The following is a 19,381-nucleotide window of genomic DNA, read 5'->3' as shown; positions in this document are numbered from 1 at the left end:
AGCTGGTTTATTGATATTTATGTTACAACAGCCAACAAGAACTCCCTCAAATGGTCCTCCTAATATTAATGTACCACTCTAAAACACAGTACTTCAGGTAGTAACAGTGACTATAAATAGCAGGTTTCAAGCCCTCCCAGTCAATTCAGAACTTCACGACACAATTAACCGACCTCTTCCCCAGGTGCCACTGCAAATTTACAAGGTCTCAAAGTGCCACTGCAGAGGAGCTGCTGATAGTTGCTGATGTGGTACTCAAAGCACTTTCTTTAGAGTCAGCAGGTTTGTCCTATTTCTGAACCTGAAGTTTTTTACAGCTTCATCATGTATTTTTCCTTCTCTGTGCAAAGATTTTGTGGCCCTGATGCCAAGATTTCTACATATAAGGTATAAAAGCTACCAAAAGAAAATGAGAACCTGGTAAAAAAAATACTGTGCTTATGATGGTTGAGGCTGACTGAATTAATGAAACAATGACTGTATAAAATACATTCTTTCCTTAAAGTGTCACTGATTTATCTCACGGTCATATCTCTTTAGCAGGAATTCAATGCTTTATTTGCCTATCTGGCAAGGGGTTGGTGAGTCCTTTTTATGATACTAAAGTGCCTCTAGTTCTCCATCCTCTGACTGGACAAATCTATTCAACAACAGAATAGTCCAGTGCCTTGGACTCCATTCCTCATGTCCTTTCTATTGACCTGTGAAATCTGTTCCACTGAGCTGTTTACTTCACTTAACTTTACGTATTAACTATTAGCAACAGCTGTTTACTTCACTTAACTAACTCTCCATCTCCAGGTCCCAGGGGTAGATAATAGGAATGAGTTGCTGATTCACTGCTTTTACTGTGCTGTAAGCTTTCACAGCCATCTACATGGCCAGTATTGTTTAACTTATTCATCAACAACTTGGAGGAAGGGGCAGAGGCCTCCTCAGCGAGTTCACTGATGGCACAAAGCTGGGAGGAGTGGCCGATACCCCCAAGAGCTGTGCAGCCCTTCAGAAGGGCCTTGACAGGCTGGAGAGATGGGCAGAGGAACGCTCTGAAACTCAGCCAGGGCAAATGCAGGGTCCTGCACCTGGGCAAGAACAACCCCAGGCACCAGCACAGGCTGGGGGCCGACCTGCTGGAAAGCAGCTCTGAGGAGAGGGACCTGGGGCTCCTGGTGGACAATGAGCTGTCCATGAGCCAGCAGTGCCCTGGGGGCCAGGAACACCAATGAATCCTGGGGTGCATTAGGGACAGCACTGCCAGCAGGTCAGGGAGGGGATCCTGCCCTGCTACTCAGCCCCAATGAGGTGTGTTTGGAGTGCTGTGTCCAGTTCTGGGCTCCTCAGGACAGGAAGCACACTGAGTTCCTGGAGCAGATCCAGTGGAGGGAAACAAGGATGAAGGAATCTGCTGCCCTGTGCTCTGGGGATGGCCCTGCTTGAGCAGGGAGGTTGAACCAGATAGCCACACTTTGGTCCCTTCCAACCAGACCCATTCTGTAATTCTGTGACAGCCTTGATGAGATTATTAATAAGCACTGAATCACTTTGAGTTAGATTTCTCCCTAAGCTTCTGTGTCCCAGAGAAGTGACAGTAGCCCATCACCATCTTAAAATGCACACTATCCAAAGCTTAATGTTTCCTTTCAGAATTTTTTCCGGCCATTATATAACTCAATGTAACTCAGTATCATGCTGCAGGCTGGCTGATAACCAGCATCATTTTACCTAACTACAAGGAATGTCCCAGGAGGGGATACCTACAAACTTGTCACTGTGGTTCTGACAGCCAGTTTCTCATATTTTACATGAAGATAACAGCATCTTTAACAAGACTATTTTGAATATGATCTCAGAAGTATAAGAAGCTGCCTTTCCTGTGTAGTTTCCATCAAGCTACTGGAGTTTATTTTTAGGTATGTGATCAACTCAGAACTATGCCAGGATTACTCATGGAAAAACAGTATAGGTTCTATAATAAGTCACCTGCATGCCTCACCAGGGAGGACAGAACACACACACCTCCTGCACCACATCACTCCCAGCACCATGCCAGCCTCCTGTTGTCAGCCAGTTTTCATAATGGCAAATAAAGTTCACCATCCAAAGTGGCTTAGACACAAGACAAAGCACCATTCAATTTCAGTTTAACCCTTTATTTAAGGAGCCCTCACACTGCCTCCAGGATTACCAAAGTGGCTTTCTATTCAGGGTTCACCTAATCAAATGTATGTGTTTTATATAATGCCCATATTACTCTGCAGATAATTTAGTTCTGCTCTCACAGCTTGAAGCAGTTTTCTGGTTCTTCTGTAATGCCAAGCTGGAAGGTACCTGATCATCTTCTCTGTGGAAATGGCTGGTGTATCGATGTGCTAGAGCTCATGTAATACTGGCATCAGAGCATGGGAGAGCTTGGAGCAAGCTTTAAAAAAGTGAAATCCTAGACTTCTGTTTTACTAGAGCTGTATTCACACAAGAGCAAGCAGTAGGTTTTCACAAAAAGTTTAGATTTTGGCCAAAAGGATTTGGCCTGCAGGTCACAGCCCACATAACCTAATTCAAAAACATTCCAACTTTCAAGTTGCTGCAAAAGAAGACCAAGGTTTTTAAAGGGGAGATTTCAAAACTTCTTTAACATCACCTAAAAGACTTTTTTTTTCTTAGTGTCATATAAATGTCTTAGTGTCACATACAAAAATATGTATGTCTATTGTTTTAGAGGGAGTCTTCAATAAGAAAAAAGTTTATTTAGAAAATTCATCCAGCATGGAAAACATTTAGTTTTGCAAAGGTATAAGCAACTATAAGGGAAACCAATAGCGTCAACACTACGACCCTTGTAAATGCTATGGAAGCAAAACTTACCCGAGAAAATTCCAGCCACCGATACTGAAAACGTCTACTGAGGTTGAATAACCTTGAATAAACCATCCTCCACACAAGGTAGTTGGCAAGAGTCCTGTTAAATCAAGCATATTTTTATCAGACATGTAAACACATATGATGTACCACAAAGCACTCACAGAAATATCTCTACAAACATTTTACCTGAATGGTGGAAATTTCACCTTAAAAATTAATGAGTGATGGCCAAATTGATAAATCCCAATCACACAGGAGAATCTGTATGATTGCAGCCACTTAATATATACTTGCCCCATGATAACCAACTTCTAGAGATTATTTATAACAGGTTCATCACCTAGTATGTCATTTTTTTCCAAATGTTTTTTTTCCAAAAGGCAGCTTTCATTTTCCTTAGAAGTGACAAGAACTGTGTTATCATAATAGTTGCATCAAAGCTCTATCCAGAGATTAACTGGTTTTTCTTTTGTAGATCAAAGTGAATGTTATCTCCCCTCATTAGTAGGGCACATAAATGGTAACAGAATAGGTAACAGTCCATCCCATATACACTCTCATTATCTCATATTTGTATATTTCATTAGAAGTTATCAATATGCTTTGAAAACTTCTACTATTCACAAAGTTATTAAAGTATTACTGTTCCTATTTTGTCAGATGGATAATTGAAATACCAAAAGTGAAGTCTCAGTAACAAAAATCCTGTAAGAATTGAGGCTGAGAGATCTGGAAAGAGGTTGTTTAAAATTCCCAGGAGATCTGACAACCATGCCCCTTTTCAAAAACTTTGGGCACCTGACTGGAGGATTTATCCAGCCTAGATTGATCTCTCTCCATGTTCAACAGTGGCTGTATGAGCTAAAGGTGCATTCTGAAATATGCAATTCAACTTCCAACAGTCACAAAACAAGTCCAAAAATGGCCTAAACATATTATTCTCATCTTCTTTTATACATGACATATTTTTCAAGGATAGTCATTGCTTCAAAGCTATGGATATTCAAATGTTATTTGCTCCCCACTGGGATATAGATAACATTTTTGGCAGGCCACAGTCTTCTCCATAGTTAGGAAAATTGCTTCTTTGCAACCGAAGATGCTGTTATGGACAATCCAAACAACTCCCCCATCTCTAACAATCCCATTTCTGCAATCTCCCATTGCCGTAAGTGTGGGGCAATGCAGCTGTTGCTACGGTGTCACTCCATTAGCTTCACTCAGAGACACAGTTCCCTCTTCTGAATCATAACAGCCTGGAAACACACTTCGTGGGCACGCTGTCTTGACAGCAGCATCTGCTTGAGACATAACTTCAGTTTTGCCTCTAACCAAGCTCCAGCCCACCCACACAAAGCCTTCAACTCAAGATGCGTTGTTGCATCTCTCACACTGGGTATATTCCCTCTTTTAGTACACAGATATATTCTATAGTGGACCTAAATGCCCACAATAATCATAAAACATATCTGAAAAAGCTTTTTTAGCATGGATAATGTACATTTATAAGACAGTACATGTTATAAAAGCCAAAATAGTTAGCTCTGCTTAGATAACCACACCATTTTAAGATAATGTTTAGGATCATTAAAAATTCATTTCAACCTAAGAAATGCCAGAAAGTTCAGATTTTTCCCTTAGTAAGTTTTTGACAATGTGGAATTTTCTCACTCAATGGCCAGTGAAGCACCCTAAAAGCACTCAGCTCTCACTGTTTTGGTAAATGACTCAAACTCCAGAAACCTCACAACAATCTGCCTCAGGTATTTCAGCAGAGCTGAAGAGTATCCAGCTGTAGCAACTTCTGCAGCATTTATGCAAATCTCACAGATTAAAAGGTTAAAGATTTGATTTCAATCAAAAGCCTTAGGTAAAAAACCTTAGCTGAATAGATCACCATCACACACCAATTATGTATTACAATTTGGTACTTAATCACCACCAAAAAAAAAAACCAATTCTCTCTTCTGTGTACTTCTTGTTCTCACACAGCGATGTTTGTCCTTACATTTGAGTTGGGGAAACTCTCTCAAACTGGTAGTGAATGAAAGACTGTAATTTCTAAAGGCTGGGTCTCAAAAAGGTGACTAATTGAAAGACAATAATATCAACAAGAATTCAGAAATGTTTGTGTCAGGTATAAGTAATGAAGGCAGACAACAGTTGCGGGAAATATCTCATAATTAATTGAGGATTGTTTTAATTTGGGAAGGAAAAGGCTGACACATGCTAAAACCAAGCTGTCTGATGAGACAGTAATAATTCCAGATTGTAACCACAACAGAATCCACACAGCATTAAACAAAAGGGAGGCTCCCCTTGAATGTTTTTTAATAGGGGGTGGGCAACAAGTGGAGAGGTTGAGGAGGTTTACTGTTGCATGTTTGAAGGGCAGTGTGCTTTAGTTTGTTTTTCGAAACAGAATAAAATAGAAATTTATCTGAATTTGTTTACCTATTTGGGGGATGATTATTTTACATTTTGGGCTAACTATGCAAACTTCAAATCATTTGGTGATCTTCAGTTCGCTTAAAAACTGTACTTTTTGCCTATAAAGTTACTACAACGCAGGTCTTGGGGTGATTTTCCTTGCAGTTTCACAAATAAGTTCACTGAGGCTCAGAGAAGTTAATCTCTACACATGGAGCAAAATCCAGCACACAAATAAAACCTAAAAATCCTCTCTGCTCTTTTGATGAGACCGGAATATTTGTTGTTGTAACCTTTCAGAAGAGTACACTCTATTTTAACTTCCAAATGCCTGTTACAGAAAGTGTAGGCTCCCTTTTAACCAGTATGACCCTTATTGTGACACACATTCCCAAAGGAAGTGGTAGAGAGCTTGTTTGCTGGGACAGTTAAAATTATACCAGTGCTTATGAATATTTACTAAAGTACTTTCTGCCCTGTCTGAGAATAAAGTAGGTTGCTCATGTAAAATTCCGTGAGCTTGCAATATTTTAATCAACAGACATGGTAGCAATTAAAGAGGACAGATTTAATATGAGATAGGTGGACAAATTAATTGACGTTCTAAGAAAAAGATCTCTTTCACAAATTTTAGATCTGTTTGAAAATTGTATTCAGAATTGAGTCACGAATCAAATTAAAAGTACAGAAAAACTTTTGCCTCTATTGCTAGAGGCACTAGTTCAAGACAAATTATTGTAACTTCTCTAATTTTTCAGAGTCAGACTAAGACCAGAAAAGGGATCTAGTGCCTCCATCCATCTCTAAAGAAAATTCTTCATATGCTATATGAATTAGAGTTCTTCTCAATTAATAGTCCAATACTGCACAGATATGGGAAGGTAAGACAAAGGAAAAGGGGCCTACAAGAAAGTTGGAGAGGGACATTTTACAAGAACATATAGTGATAGGACAAGGGGACTGGCTTTAGACTGAAAAAGGATAGATTTATCAGCTGTTAGGAGAAAATTCTTTACTGTGAGGGAGATGAGGCACTGAACAGGTTGTCCAGAGAAGCTGTGGATGCCCCATCCCTAAAAGTGTTCAAGGCCAGGCTGGCCTTGCCCTTAAGGATGGATCATCACAATGGGGCTCTGAGCAACTTGGTCTAGTGCAAGGTGTCCCTGCCTGTGGGAAGGGTGTCGAAACTAAATAATCTATAGCGTCCCTTCCAATCCAAACCATTCTGTGGTTCTATGAAACCAACTATCCATTCAGAGATCTATGAGAATGATAAAGCTGCTTCTTTCAACAGCTGCAAAGATCTCCAGAAAGGATGCAATTTAGGGTATCCTATTTATGGCTCACATAAAGCACCAGCACACAGGTAACAGGGAAGGGATATATATAAAGGATATATATAAAATATATAATAATTGGTGCCAGCACAGTTCTCTCTGCCCCCTCACATGGCACAGCTGTACTGGAGCTCTGCCATTGCTCGTTTACATCACAGCTACATACATACACCTCTTTTTCCTGTAATAGAGATAAACCCCATTAAAAATTGATTGGTACACCAAAAAGCTGAAGGAATCCCTGAAGACCTGTTATGAAGGTTTGACTTACTTCAGCACCTGACATGACTTAGGCTAGCTATCCCAGAGCTGATGGAAACTCCTGCAGGCTGGTTGCTGAGCTTCGTGGGCAGCTCCCTGTGGAGAGCCCAGCTCCTGGCTTGGAGTCACAGCAGTGCTCTGGCCTGGGGACTTCAGACCAACCTCTGAACCACACTGTTGCACCTATTTCAAGCACCACACAGTAACTTGATTACATGCAGTTAAGTAAAATTCTGCTAAATTCACGCTACACGTCAATGTGCCCTTTTCTAGTAACATTACCCTGTGAAAGATTTCACAATTCAAGATTGCTCAGCAGGTTCTCTGAGAGAGAAATTTTCAACACAAGGATTTTGAGTCCATACAACTTGCCACCTCCAACACAGAGAACTCCTTCTGTAGCCAGACTTAATTTTCACTCCATTCTTCTCTCCACCTCAAACAAACTTCATTAACTACTTTACCCGATCACTGGGTGAAATACTGGGGCATGAGCCATCTTTTTGTGACATTTTGAACAATACCCAGGCTAGCAGGGTACTCATTGAGGAAGAGGACACACAAGGCACTGGAATAAAAGTATAATTTAGGGATAGCCTTGTAACTGAAAAGAATATGGACTTGGTGAAAGTACCTGCTTTTCCTTATGACACTCCATCTCTTGAAATGATGAGAAGACAATTCACATTATGAACACTGAAGCAAATCTAAAATTTTGAAATGCTTTTCTAGGAATTTGATTGGTCTAGATATTTACAGTAACAAATTAAATTCATGTTGTTTATATTAACTAAACCTTTAAAATATCATATGGAGAATGACAAATGAGATTACCTAAAAGAAAATATCCTTGTTAAGTTTTCAGGGTTCACCCTACAAGGGAATATTGAGACCTCATTGTTAGGAGTTCACACTAAGATGATCTCCTAATTTTCTCAGGCCAGATAGCAAGGTTACCTCTGGAGCAGACTCTGACATTTTAAATAATGAACATAATCACCTAAGAGATAAACATGATCTTGGTTATCATGCCTGGGCTGTTTGGATACATTTTACACACAAGAATTTGAAGCCTGCTTGGGTTCAGTTTAGCACTATTTGCCATTTATAACATTTTATGATGCAATTTTCTTAGGATAAGACCGGGCAGAAAATGCCTAAGCCGTTAGCACCTCTAACATATGCAGTGTGAATATACTGAAACTGCTTTTGCTCACCCTCTCCCCCCAGCCTGTGAGGGCGGAAACCTGGTCTTGAGCTTTGCTAAAGACAGGCATTGCAATTATTTCTGGTCATTACTCCAGCCTCCTTCTGCCATGACACACAGGCTGGCTTAACTTCTCTTGAATATTTAGATTTTCCCTGAATAAGAAACTGATGGAAAAAGTCTCCAGGTATTTACTCTATAGTTACATAATATATTTGCATGTAAGTGTATTTGTAGGCAGGGAATAACTAATTCCCTGTCATCTTGCTAAATATGCAACCTCTAAATCCTACATTTATCCCCACTCATGTAACTAACTTTGAGTTAGAAAGCATGGACAGCTCAAACAATTTAAAAGTCTTTCCTCAGTAGATTAAAATTGGTGGCACTAATGCTATTTATCTGAATTTTACAAGGAAAGGATATTTGATGATCTGTAAGCAAATCAGTAAATTTTCTTTTTCTTATTGTTTGATTTGTGTGCTATTTTTAAAGGTACTATGAATTAATGTAAGCATTCCATCACTAGAGACAGAGCGACAATATAAGAAAAATCTCTGTCTTTTTTTTTCCTGAAATACATTTGGTTGTGGCCATACTGTACAATCAGCAAAGATTGATATTTGGAGACAACAGCTTAACAATATTTATTTTAAATTTCAGCAACATGCCTCAGAGAACAAATTATCACAGAAATCCCTTAGATCTCATCAATAAGGATGTTTCAAATGGGATGTCACTTTTTCATCGCTGCCCAAAACTCTCTTGCTTCCCTTTGCAAAGCACATCTACCATGTTTAATCAGAGCTACCTACATTTTACAACTATGTCCTGCAGGTGTAAAGGATTTCACAAGATACAAGAGACCCTATACAAGTTAGAGATGCTGAATGCATCTGGAAAGAGCAGCTTTACTGCAACCTGTGTTATCCATAGAACAAAGGTGTTGAAACTGAAAATTCTCCTGCTGTGCACAAGGTAATATCTAAATCCTCATTCAGGCAAAACCAAACAGACTGTTTGCCTAGAGACTTGATTCCAAGAATAGCTGAAACTCATTAAAAAAAAAAAATAGAAAAAGCCCAGCATTTGATGTACCCTTATGATGCCTTTTCCTGGTCTTAAAATCAAGAGTCAAACACTCTAGAAGGGAAAAAGGGATTTTACCTTGGTATTTATTTTAAGGATCCTTAGGTGCACTACGTCTACGTCGAATGCACCTCAATGCCCACTGCAATGCACACCCCCCAAAGATCTGGTATAATATTATAGGTCTCATTAATTAGCATATCTATCAAAGATTCCCCAGTGAGAGGCTTGAGTGAGCCCCCCTCCCCAAGGAACCTTCCCCTGGATGGTTCTACCTTGGATTACAGAATGTGTTCTGGAGAGGACCTTGGGGTCTGGGGCACATTGATCCCTAGCTATGAAGCTTCTAAAATGTTTAGTCTCCCAGCTTGACAAACAAGTCCAAGAATGTAGGCAAAAAGCACTAGGAATACAGAAGTTGTAAAAAGGTATAACAGGGGTATAAAAGAAAAGGCAAAAATCTTCATGGCATCACTTATAAGTGTGGGTGAAACCATCATAGGATCCTTACTTTTTCCTTTCATTTTCTAGTATCCTGAATAAATCTTTGAAGTACTGGGGAACACGGACAATCACATTTTCTGAAGGACCTATATCTTTAAGCTCAGGATAGAGTTTGGTGTCAATCACCTTCTTGATGTATCCCAGCCAGTCAAACTGCAATGACAAAGAGAAGGCTGGTTAAAGCAGATTATGAAGAGAGATGATTTATGAACTAAGTTGTACCTTTAAAACTAATGGTTTCAAAGCTTTACTTATTAAGAACATAGAAATTATTGCACTTTATCATTACATATGTTTTCAATCCTCATTAAAGTTGGAACTGTATTTAAAAGAACATATACTGTAAATGAGCACACACATTCCTTATGATACTCCTTTAACATGCTGCTCTGAACACTAAAGACAGTTTTAATTATACAGATCAGATATTAAAAGAATAATTTTTCAGTTATCCCCAACCAACCTGTGGAATCATGGCACTAAGCTCCGATATGTTCATTTTATTGTACATCACCTCACTTGTTCGATTTTCATAGGGAATCATGATCTGGTGAAGAGAAAAAAAACCACAAAACCATCAAAACAAGGTTTATCTTGCAGGGACTCTTACGTCATTACCGTCCTTCATAATCCCTGTGCAGAAATATCTCACCACCTGTTTTCCAAGCATTTATGGCATTAACTTCCCTTTCTGAGGATTGCATTAAACTGGAAGAAATGGAAGATAATTCCTTTTAAGTTTAACTCATTATTGGAAAATTTAATGAGCTGCATGTGTTCTTTGGACATATCAGATGATTTGGCTCTGATTATGCTAAGGAAAGACATGTTAATTCATAAGAGATAAAAGTACACATTGACGATTAATACCTATTCATCCCTTCCTATCAAGTAGAAGCCACCTTCAGGTTTAATATATCAAATCTGAGATAGGCGCACCTTCATAAACTGAAGTGAATCTCATGTCTTGGATTTGAACATGTTCTTGCTACGGTCTTATTCCACCTGGGGCAAGAGCCAGATACACACTCCTCATTTCACCCCTTCACTCTGATTTCCATAGCAGGAAACCTGAGTATATAGGCCAGGCATGAATTAAAGCATTCCACAACCAGGCCTTTCATCTGGGTGACCAGAGGAGCTGGATCTCAAGTTCCTCTGCAGTGTCCAAGGATACAGCAAAAGAAACCCTAAATATGAAGCAAATCCTTTTATAACTGATGAGAAGGACACCCAGACTCCAAGATGGCCCTATGGTTCATAATAGAAAAACAAATCAAGTACAAGGTACAGCTCAAAATTTTCTCAGTGTTCAAGAGAAACAAAAATTCCCAGTGGCAATTCCAGCCCTGCTCTAAGGTAAATCCTGTACCACTGTCTGTATGCAGTCTAAAGGACAGGGATTGACGCCAGACTAACCAGACAGCTGGAACTTCTCCAACCAAAATTCTCCAGTAAGTGTCTGTGGTTTTACTATTGCTCAAGCCACACAGGAAAAAAAAATTACTTTCTTCTCCCTTTCTGCAAATTTCATTTATCTGACAAATCTTTAACTCTTCTTGAACCCATTTACTCCCTTTCTCTCAAAACTTTCTCCAGTGATTCAAACCTAATAAAAATCTTCCTTGTACACAACAACCTCTCTCAAAGCATGCCACTCCTTCCTATATCCAAAGTATTCTTGCTGCCTCTTCCTGAGCACAGAAGTTCTCCATTACATACACTTACTTAAAAAATTGCAGAGGAACACAGGATACAGTAAAACCTCCAGTGACAAACAGGACTACCTCCATCACGGTAAAATGTTTATATACATAATCATTAGGTACATTATATTTATGCAACAAGGCATGTCCATTGACTCATGCCTAATATCTGAACAGATATTAGGAGGATTATTCTTACTAAAAGAAACCATAAGCAAGCATGGTTTGTTGCATAACGATGTGCATTACAGATCCTGAGAGTTGTTACATGATCCATGTCATCTTATACAGCAGCTTCACTTACATACTTTGTGGATTAATGCTCTGTAAGACACCTGTTAGGCAAAGCATTAGAGCTACTAGAGCTAAGGATGCATCTTCTCATGCCATCACTGATAAACAGAAGAAATATTTACTGTTTTTCAAGTCTACCAGGTCACAAGGAAGTATTTGCGCATTAGTCCATCCATGCTAAGTAACTAAAAATTAATATTGGACTTTGCTTAGATGTTTGACAAAATTTCATCCCTTTCAGCAGAGAGATGGAAACATTGATTGGCTTCTGTTGTGGGTGGCCCTCACTTTTGTACAAACATGCCATTGAGAAGCATCCTTTAGACTGCAACAGCAGAACCCAGATAAAAGTCATCTAGTGCATTGCCTGTCCTGTGCAACACAACAGGCTTCTCTGCTAACAGAGACCAGCATTTCACAGGGATAGCTTCTTTCCTTGCAAATATGAAGGAATACTCAGCTCAGCTGGCAGTTCTGCAAACCAGCATCAAGCCTGTACCCTTACTTTTGGTGGTTTCCCAACACTGAGGCCAACCCTTCTCCCTAGTTTTAGTAGAGGTTGAAATGATAATGAACTTGCAGCACCCATGAGTGGGATTCCTGTAGTAGCCATACTGAAACACGGATATAGAGAAGCAAAAACACTCCTTCAATCTGCAATAATCCCAAGGCATAAATTAAACACCACAAGGGAGCAAAAATGTCACCAAGTAAATGTCAGAACCAAGTACCAGATTTAAATATGCTTAGCTTTACTAAATTCAGCTGATCCTCTAAATTAAAACTCATGAGTTTTTCATCCACTCTCCCAGACTACCCCACGAAAACACTTCAGGAGCTAAGGGTGGTGCTACTGTAAACACTACTCCCTCACCACCAAGCTCCAATATCCCACCTCAGTCTTGCATTGCTTTTAGACTGTTCCGCAGAGAATCAGCCCAGTCTGCTGTTAAACAACAGGGTAATAGATCCTCAACACAGGTGCACAGCAGGAGCTCAGATTCCACACAGCTTCAAAATTATAGAATCACTTAGGTTGGAAAATACGTGTAAGGTCTTGAGCTATGTAATATTTTTTCAGCTGCCAAGTGGGTACCAGTGAATTGGTGTAGATGCACTTCAGCTGGGATATTGACCTCATCACCTTTTCAGGAGGATAAGCCCTAACTCCTATGGGACCCTTCTCAGGTGCTTCCACAGTTTCTAACATATCAACAATCCCTGTATCTCTGCTGCCATATGGATCTCCATCCCCCACCTCCACTGAGATGGGAGACCAAAGGACCTCGCTAATACACCATCCCTTAAACATTGCCATGCCACCCCCAGGCTTGCCACTGGTGAGCCTGGCTGACATTACAATTTTGTCCTGGGGTGATGTTATGAAGCCGCTTTATTCCTTAACCATCCGCTCAATGCCCAAGGATGCTCTGCCTTTAAGATGGACCTGGGGGGCTCGGGAGGGAGCACTGTGCTGCTCTTTGGGGTTCTTTGTGTTCCACTAGCAGGAAAAAGGTTCTGTTGGTTTGTCTTGTTCTTTTTTCCCTTCCCTTCCCCTTGCCTCACTGCCTCCCTTCCCTCCTCACCGGTCCAGGGAGCCTGCGGGGGTGGCCCCAGTGGGCCTGCGGGGTGGCCCCGGCTGGTCCGAGCCCACGTGTCTGTTCTCTCTCTGGGAATGTGTTGTATTTTGACGGGGTTTTTTTATCCTGTTCTACCCTGTTTTTGTTTGGAGCTAATAAACAGTTTGTTTTTTTCCACTTCCACTTGCTGTGACCCACTTGTCTTATTGGTGGAGGAAAGGGGGAGGCCCTTTTCCCTTCAGAGGAGACCCTCCGGAGTGTTTTCTCCTGAAGTTTTGTCTCCAAAACCAAGACAAATTTAAAACACCAAGGGTATTTGGCTAAGGTTTTCCCCTGAGAATTAAATTTACAGTTTAACAATTAACTAAGGGAGAAATATTATTCATCCTTTCCTCATCAGGATCTGCTCCTCTCCTTCTGCTTTTAAAATCCCTATTGCTAATGTTGTTGATATAAGGGCTTTCCGTTTTGAGAAAAGGTTATATTAGATTACCAACCTCTGCTATTTTAACTTCCAGTCTTAGAACTGATTTCATATCCGATTCAGCTCGGGAGGCGTTTGCACCCAGAAGCACTGCTGTATCAACCATGAACTGCAAAAAGGCATCTCGGTACTGTAAAGAAACAGAAAGAGTGAAATGAAAAAATGAAAACAGGAGCTGCTCTTGAGCAGAGTTGTAGCAGTAGACCAGAAATGCCCAGCACTAGGAGTGTAAAACCTTCACACCTTAGGAACCAAGGTTGTACTTTCCTTACCTTGAGTGCCAAGCAAGTTAAAAAGGAGAAATAACACTGTAAAAATACAGTGCGTGACAGGCAGAGATACCTGCTATGGTTCAGGGAGCACAAATCTCAGGAAATGCAAAAGGCCATTCTGGATTAGACTGACAACTTTCAGCTCTTACAAATGGATTAGACAATGTGTATGAATGTACACCTGAATTTTAGGCCAACTAATACAGTAACCACCATGGGACAGAAGTACTTGCAAGCTTCATTTAGGACACTTTGCAAGAGCGTTTGTGATAGAAGTGGTGTTTTGTGATAGATACCCTGCAAAACCCAAATCCAAACAAAGCACAACCCATTCTCAGTCTGGAGCTCAACAAAACAAAACAACAATGAAAAAAGATGAGGGGGAAAATGGTGACTCTATTTTCCAGCCGATAATACTTACAGATTTGGCTTCTGTGGTATTTTCTAGGTAATCCTCTCGAGATGCCAGAGAGAGACTTGCTTGGTCAAGCTGTTAAAAAAACCAAGAAGTAACATTTAACAGCTAAATTCATCAGATTCAAAGGTAAACTGATAAGTAACTTTGGAAGGGTTCATGTTTTTCTGGCAATTATGGTAGATGTGTGCAAATGCCTAATACATAAAATACTGCACCAGTCTGAGTTGCACAGGATTTCAAAACAAAAGAAAAATGTTATGCTGTGCTGACAGGTATTAACTAAATCACATTACTGTGATCTGGGGAGCCACAGATGCCCCCTGCAATATCTAAGCCACCTAAAGAAAAGAATCACAGGTGTGATTTATATGGTTAAAACAGCTACATCAGCAAGTAGGAAACACAAAAGGACTGGGTCTACAGGATCAAACCATTGGTGCTGATGACCATGTATCCATCCTATGCCTATTTCAGAGGCCTAAGAGTCAGCTTGGGACCACACCAGCCTAGTGTATGCACCAAATGCCCTTGAGGTGCTGGAGCATGTGAGCTGCTCTCTACCTGGGAGGCATCGTTAGGTGTTCTTGACTGAAACTGAGGTTACACTTTTGAGCTCCACCCTAGACCAGCACTGTGTGCTGTATTCAGTCTTTTGAGCAGATGAACTGAAACTGAACTGGATACCAGCCAGGATTGCTTGCACAGGATATTGTTATGTCTCCAGTACTTTAGCTAAAGGTGTCTGGTAGTCCAGATGGATCTTTGATCTTCACTTATCTTTTCCATCGAAACATGGATCAGATTTGCCGATCTACAGTCACCCTAATATTGGGATTAGGCCTGAAAATTTGAGATCTGCATTAAGAGTTTTGAGTGAAACATCTACATGGGAATATTTGCATGCTGTTTCAAATTCCTAACCAGGAAGAACTCACTACACAGCATATATTTTATAATAATTACTGGGAATTGAGATTTCCCAGAACTTCTCAATGTGATCAAGTTAGGTTAGGGTATGGAAGACAAAGCTGAAAACTTCATTTAACCAGCTTCCAAATTCTGAATAAGACACTGATTGGAGCAGAAACAACTGCTTTGATGTAACATTTTTGTTTTGATGCTGCAATTGTTTCTAAAGATAAATCTACTGAAGATAGACTGTATTTATTCATACAATTTCACATAAGTCCTTTCTAATCTAAGTCCTTTAGGTTAAGCGATTTATATTTCACATTTTCTACATTTATAAAAATGTAACAAATGAATAAAACTTAAAGTGAATGAATAAATATAATCTTTCTCTCTACTAGCTGATGTTCACAACCTTTAAAATATACCACAAACAAATAAAACAAACCATCTTCAAAAAGGAGTAATTGTGATACTCAGTACAACTCTCATTCTTTGAAAAACTTTCTTTTCTCAGCACAATGATGCAAAAAGAATGTACTCTTATGCCTTTTTACATGTGTCTTTGCAATAGATGACTTCAGATTATTTGATGAATTTCAATTCTGTGACTGTTACATTAAATGTTCCTCTAAATTCCCATGTCTTAAGAATTAGAGTTGATAACACATTAAACGAAGAGAGCAGAAATATGAGAAATAAACAAAAAAGTTAACCAACTGCTTCAGCACTCATGAAAAAAAAATATAATGTTGAATGCTGAACAAAGTTTTATTTGGAGTTTCCACCTCTTTTATGACCCATTGGTGATTTTGCAATGCTGAACAAAAAGAATTTTGCAATAAAGCCATTTTCACAAGCAGATTGAAATATTCTGTGGTACATCTACACCCCTGGGAATTCGTTAAAACATGGACAAAGTAGGGCACTGGCTGATGCATTCTGCAGATCAAGGTCCTAATCAAACTAACATCAGAATACCCTACGGAACAATATGTTATTCATAACAGGTAGTGCTTCAGTTATTTAGATACTTAATTCTTAGGTGCTGCTAAGCATAGCAAGTGAAGGTAATGCTGGTCATAAATCATTTCCAAGAGAGCAGCAGTGAGGGTGTCCCTGTCTAGCCATTTGCTGACAGGTGGCTTGAACTGAAATATTGTGACAGGAGATACCTAACTAAACATCTCTCTGATTCTACTGCTTCAGTTCTTTCAAGTGAGTCTTCAGCTGAAGAAAATGTGACAGGATCTGAACAGCATCTTAGCAGAATGACATCTTTGATACAGCAAACTGTTGATCTGCTGTTGACCATCCAGGAAAATGTCCTGGAGAAGGGGGGAAGTTACCCTTCAACTTAATGACAGTTAAATGTCACAGTGAAAAGAAATATGGAATAATCGACTTAGAACTGACTTCCACTCCAGTACCACCACAGTCCCTAAATACAATGTATTCTTGGCTACATTCCTACAGCTAGCCAAGATGCTAGCAAAATAAGGATCATAGACCCTATTTTGCTGTGATGAATGCCATCATAACTTTCTTATTTGTTCCTTATCTCTTGCCTTCATAAACTATTTCCTTGTAGCCATGGAGGGAGGGTCTGCTCTGGCTACTCATCTGAAGTTCTTAAACAACAGTGCATTTGGCCCAGGCACTCAGTCTTGCACAGTTATACAACTTCATCTGGAGTTTTGTCAGACTACAGGGAGACAACGTTCCTTGGGTCTTTTTCTTACTAAACTGTTGTGTAATGCCATGCGCTGCTAACAAATGGGTAATGTTTTGGTGTAAAAACAACAGCATTTCAGGAAAAAGGTAAATGCTCTATTTCATGTTTAAAAGCACTTGGGAAAAATCTGTGTGGTAAGGTGCTGTATAAGCACCAGATTAAGTGTTTCCATCTCAAGAAAAAGAGCTCAAGTTTAAAATATCTGCTAGCGATGGACCATTTTTCATCCTCCCAGACAAAAAGCATTCTTCATGCAACCGATGAGTCATAAACAGCACACAGAATTAGATATTGACGTCTTATTCTCATGCACATAGACCCTGGCTATTGGTCTAATGGGACCATTTTTATGGGGTTTTTTCCATTTGAAAGAAGAAAACAACCTGTACCGAAATACTTTTCAATAGCATGTGGTTGCTAGTGGCTTCTACATTCCCATAAATTGGCCCCTACGTACAACTGTAAGCCAGCAGATAATAACAGCAACAATCAAGTGTAAACATCTGGCATGTAAAGATGTTTTAAAGAAAGAGACCATCAAACACCTATTAGATATGCTATACTGTACCTTCAGGATATAGCGATTGGAGATTTTGTCATCAGCAGCCACGTACAAACGGATGAAGACAGAGCTACTGTATTGGCCACGAAGAGTTGCCAAGGCTTGGACTAAGCTGAACCTCCTTTCTGACCACAGCCCTTCAGGTCCAATATTGGATTCCAACACAGGCCAACGGAAAGGTGAATGCTTCAGTATACTTAACAGAGGTTTCACATCAGCTTTTTCAATTTTATCTGAAATGTCAAAGTGTGACAACAATTACATTCCAGACAATTCAAGCCCAGCAGCAGCTACATAAGACCAAGATTTATTGGCATCAATTGATTTTCAGGCAAGGCAATCACAATAGTTGAAACCCAAAGCCTCTGCTCTGCCTGTGAGCACAGCAGCATAGAAGTCCAACCCTGTTTATCTGTATCAAGAATAAGAGAGGCAAGTCAGTGCCTTTCAAAAAAAGGCAAAGGCTGGAATTAAGTAAATTTAAAAAGCCACTCCTTGATTAGGAACTAGCATAGAAACTTCACTGTTTTGGGGAAGGGGGGTTATTGTTCATAATCAAAGCTGGAGTGGCAGCATCTGGGCACCAAGGCTGAGGAGCAGGCTGTCTCAATTGCTGGCAGTGAGACTTGGGCCATGTTGGAAGAAAACTGTGCAGGAAAAAAGCCTGAAAGAGTCAGAAGGACAAGGGGACTCCCAATACTTCTTTCACCTGTGCAGCTACCTAAGGGTAGTGACGTGTCCCAAACTAGTGTACTTTGCCTTACAGCAGCATTTACAAGCTAAGGAAAAGCACTCTGCAAATGTGGCTAACATGCTTGACATGAAGATACCTAAGCTAAAGAGTCCAGGACTGTCTATACCCAGCCCTGGCGTAGTGTTTTGATTAAATAGATTTAGAGAAATGTAGAAGGTGATGAGCAACTCTTGAAAGTATCAGTATGAGAATTTCATCAGAGGGTTCCTCTGAATTATTAACCCCAGGCACTAACCCCACAACCCTGGGGCACAGTTTAACATCCTTTTGCACAGATAAATATCTCTTCACAGTTCTGACAAGCAGAGGTTTCTCTAAAACTGACTTCTTTTGCCTGGGTGTACCTCAGTCTCAATAGCCAGCTTTAGAAATGTGTAGAAGACCCTCTGCATTCAGTTGAATCCATATCAGCAAAATCCAAGCATCTGCACAAAGCTTCACAGAGCTCTGCACAGAGATAAAAAGCCTGCCTTTAGAAATGCAGGGAATGCATCCATTTCCTTCTCAAATCAATCCACTTACTCTCATTCATGCAGGATGCGTAAAGGATCTTGGCCTTCTGTACAGCTTCACTGTCTCGTCTTTTGCTGATGGGTTTCTCTAGCAAGGCTGAAAAAACAATTTTTTTTTCAATACTTTGGAAAATGTAGACACTGTTTGCATGTTTCAGCATTTGGTTTAATCATAGCACTTGTTTAATTAAGTATGAGGCTCCATGTATATTTTCTTAAGCAGTAGCACAGACTTACCTGCACCTTTTTCAATCCCCAACAGAGAAGGATTTTTTATTTTTTTCAGAGAACTAACTTAAAGCCAAATGACAGATGCAGCTTATTACTTGTGCTCACAACCAGCTACCCTCAGCAAACTGAGGGGACAGGCAGTCATGGGGTGAGGGTGGCAACCAGCACACAGGGTAGGGAGCCAGGAATTTTTTCAAGTGGCTCAGCTTCTGGTGCTGGTACATTATGAAAACAGGA

General features: G+C 40.0%; 1 protein-coding gene across 1 annotated transcript in view; it reads right to left on the bottom strand.

Annotated features, from left to right (window-relative positions):
* Positions 1-19,381, bottom strand: part of PHEX (phosphate regulating endopeptidase homolog X-linked) — a 97,106-nt gene that overhangs the window by 55,955 nt on the left and 21,770 nt on the right. Inside the window, exons 4-10 of the mRNA XM_010394496.4 lie at positions 18,924-19,010; positions 17,654-17,880; positions 14,445-14,513; positions 13,765-13,881; positions 10,151-10,234; positions 9,695-9,840; positions 2,863-2,956 (exon numbers count right to left, since the gene is read on the bottom strand). Coding sequence (XP_010392798.1) covers positions 2,863-2,956; positions 9,695-9,840; positions 10,151-10,234; positions 13,765-13,881; positions 14,445-14,513; positions 17,654-17,880; positions 18,924-19,010 — 824 coding nt within the window. The remainder of the gene's footprint in view (positions 1-2,862; positions 2,957-9,694; positions 9,841-10,150; positions 10,235-13,764; positions 13,882-14,444; positions 14,514-17,653; positions 17,881-18,923; positions 19,011-19,381) is intronic.

Source organism: Corvus cornix, chromosome 1 (assembly GCF_000738735.6).
Source record: "Corvus cornix cornix isolate S_Up_H32 chromosome 1, ASM73873v5, whole genome shotgun sequence".
In the NCBI taxonomy this organism is placed as follows: domain Eukaryota; kingdom Metazoa; phylum Chordata; class Aves; order Passeriformes; family Corvidae; genus Corvus; species Corvus cornix.
Note: the sequence above shows the minus strand (reverse complement) of the source record. Positions and strands in the feature narration are given on the sequence as shown.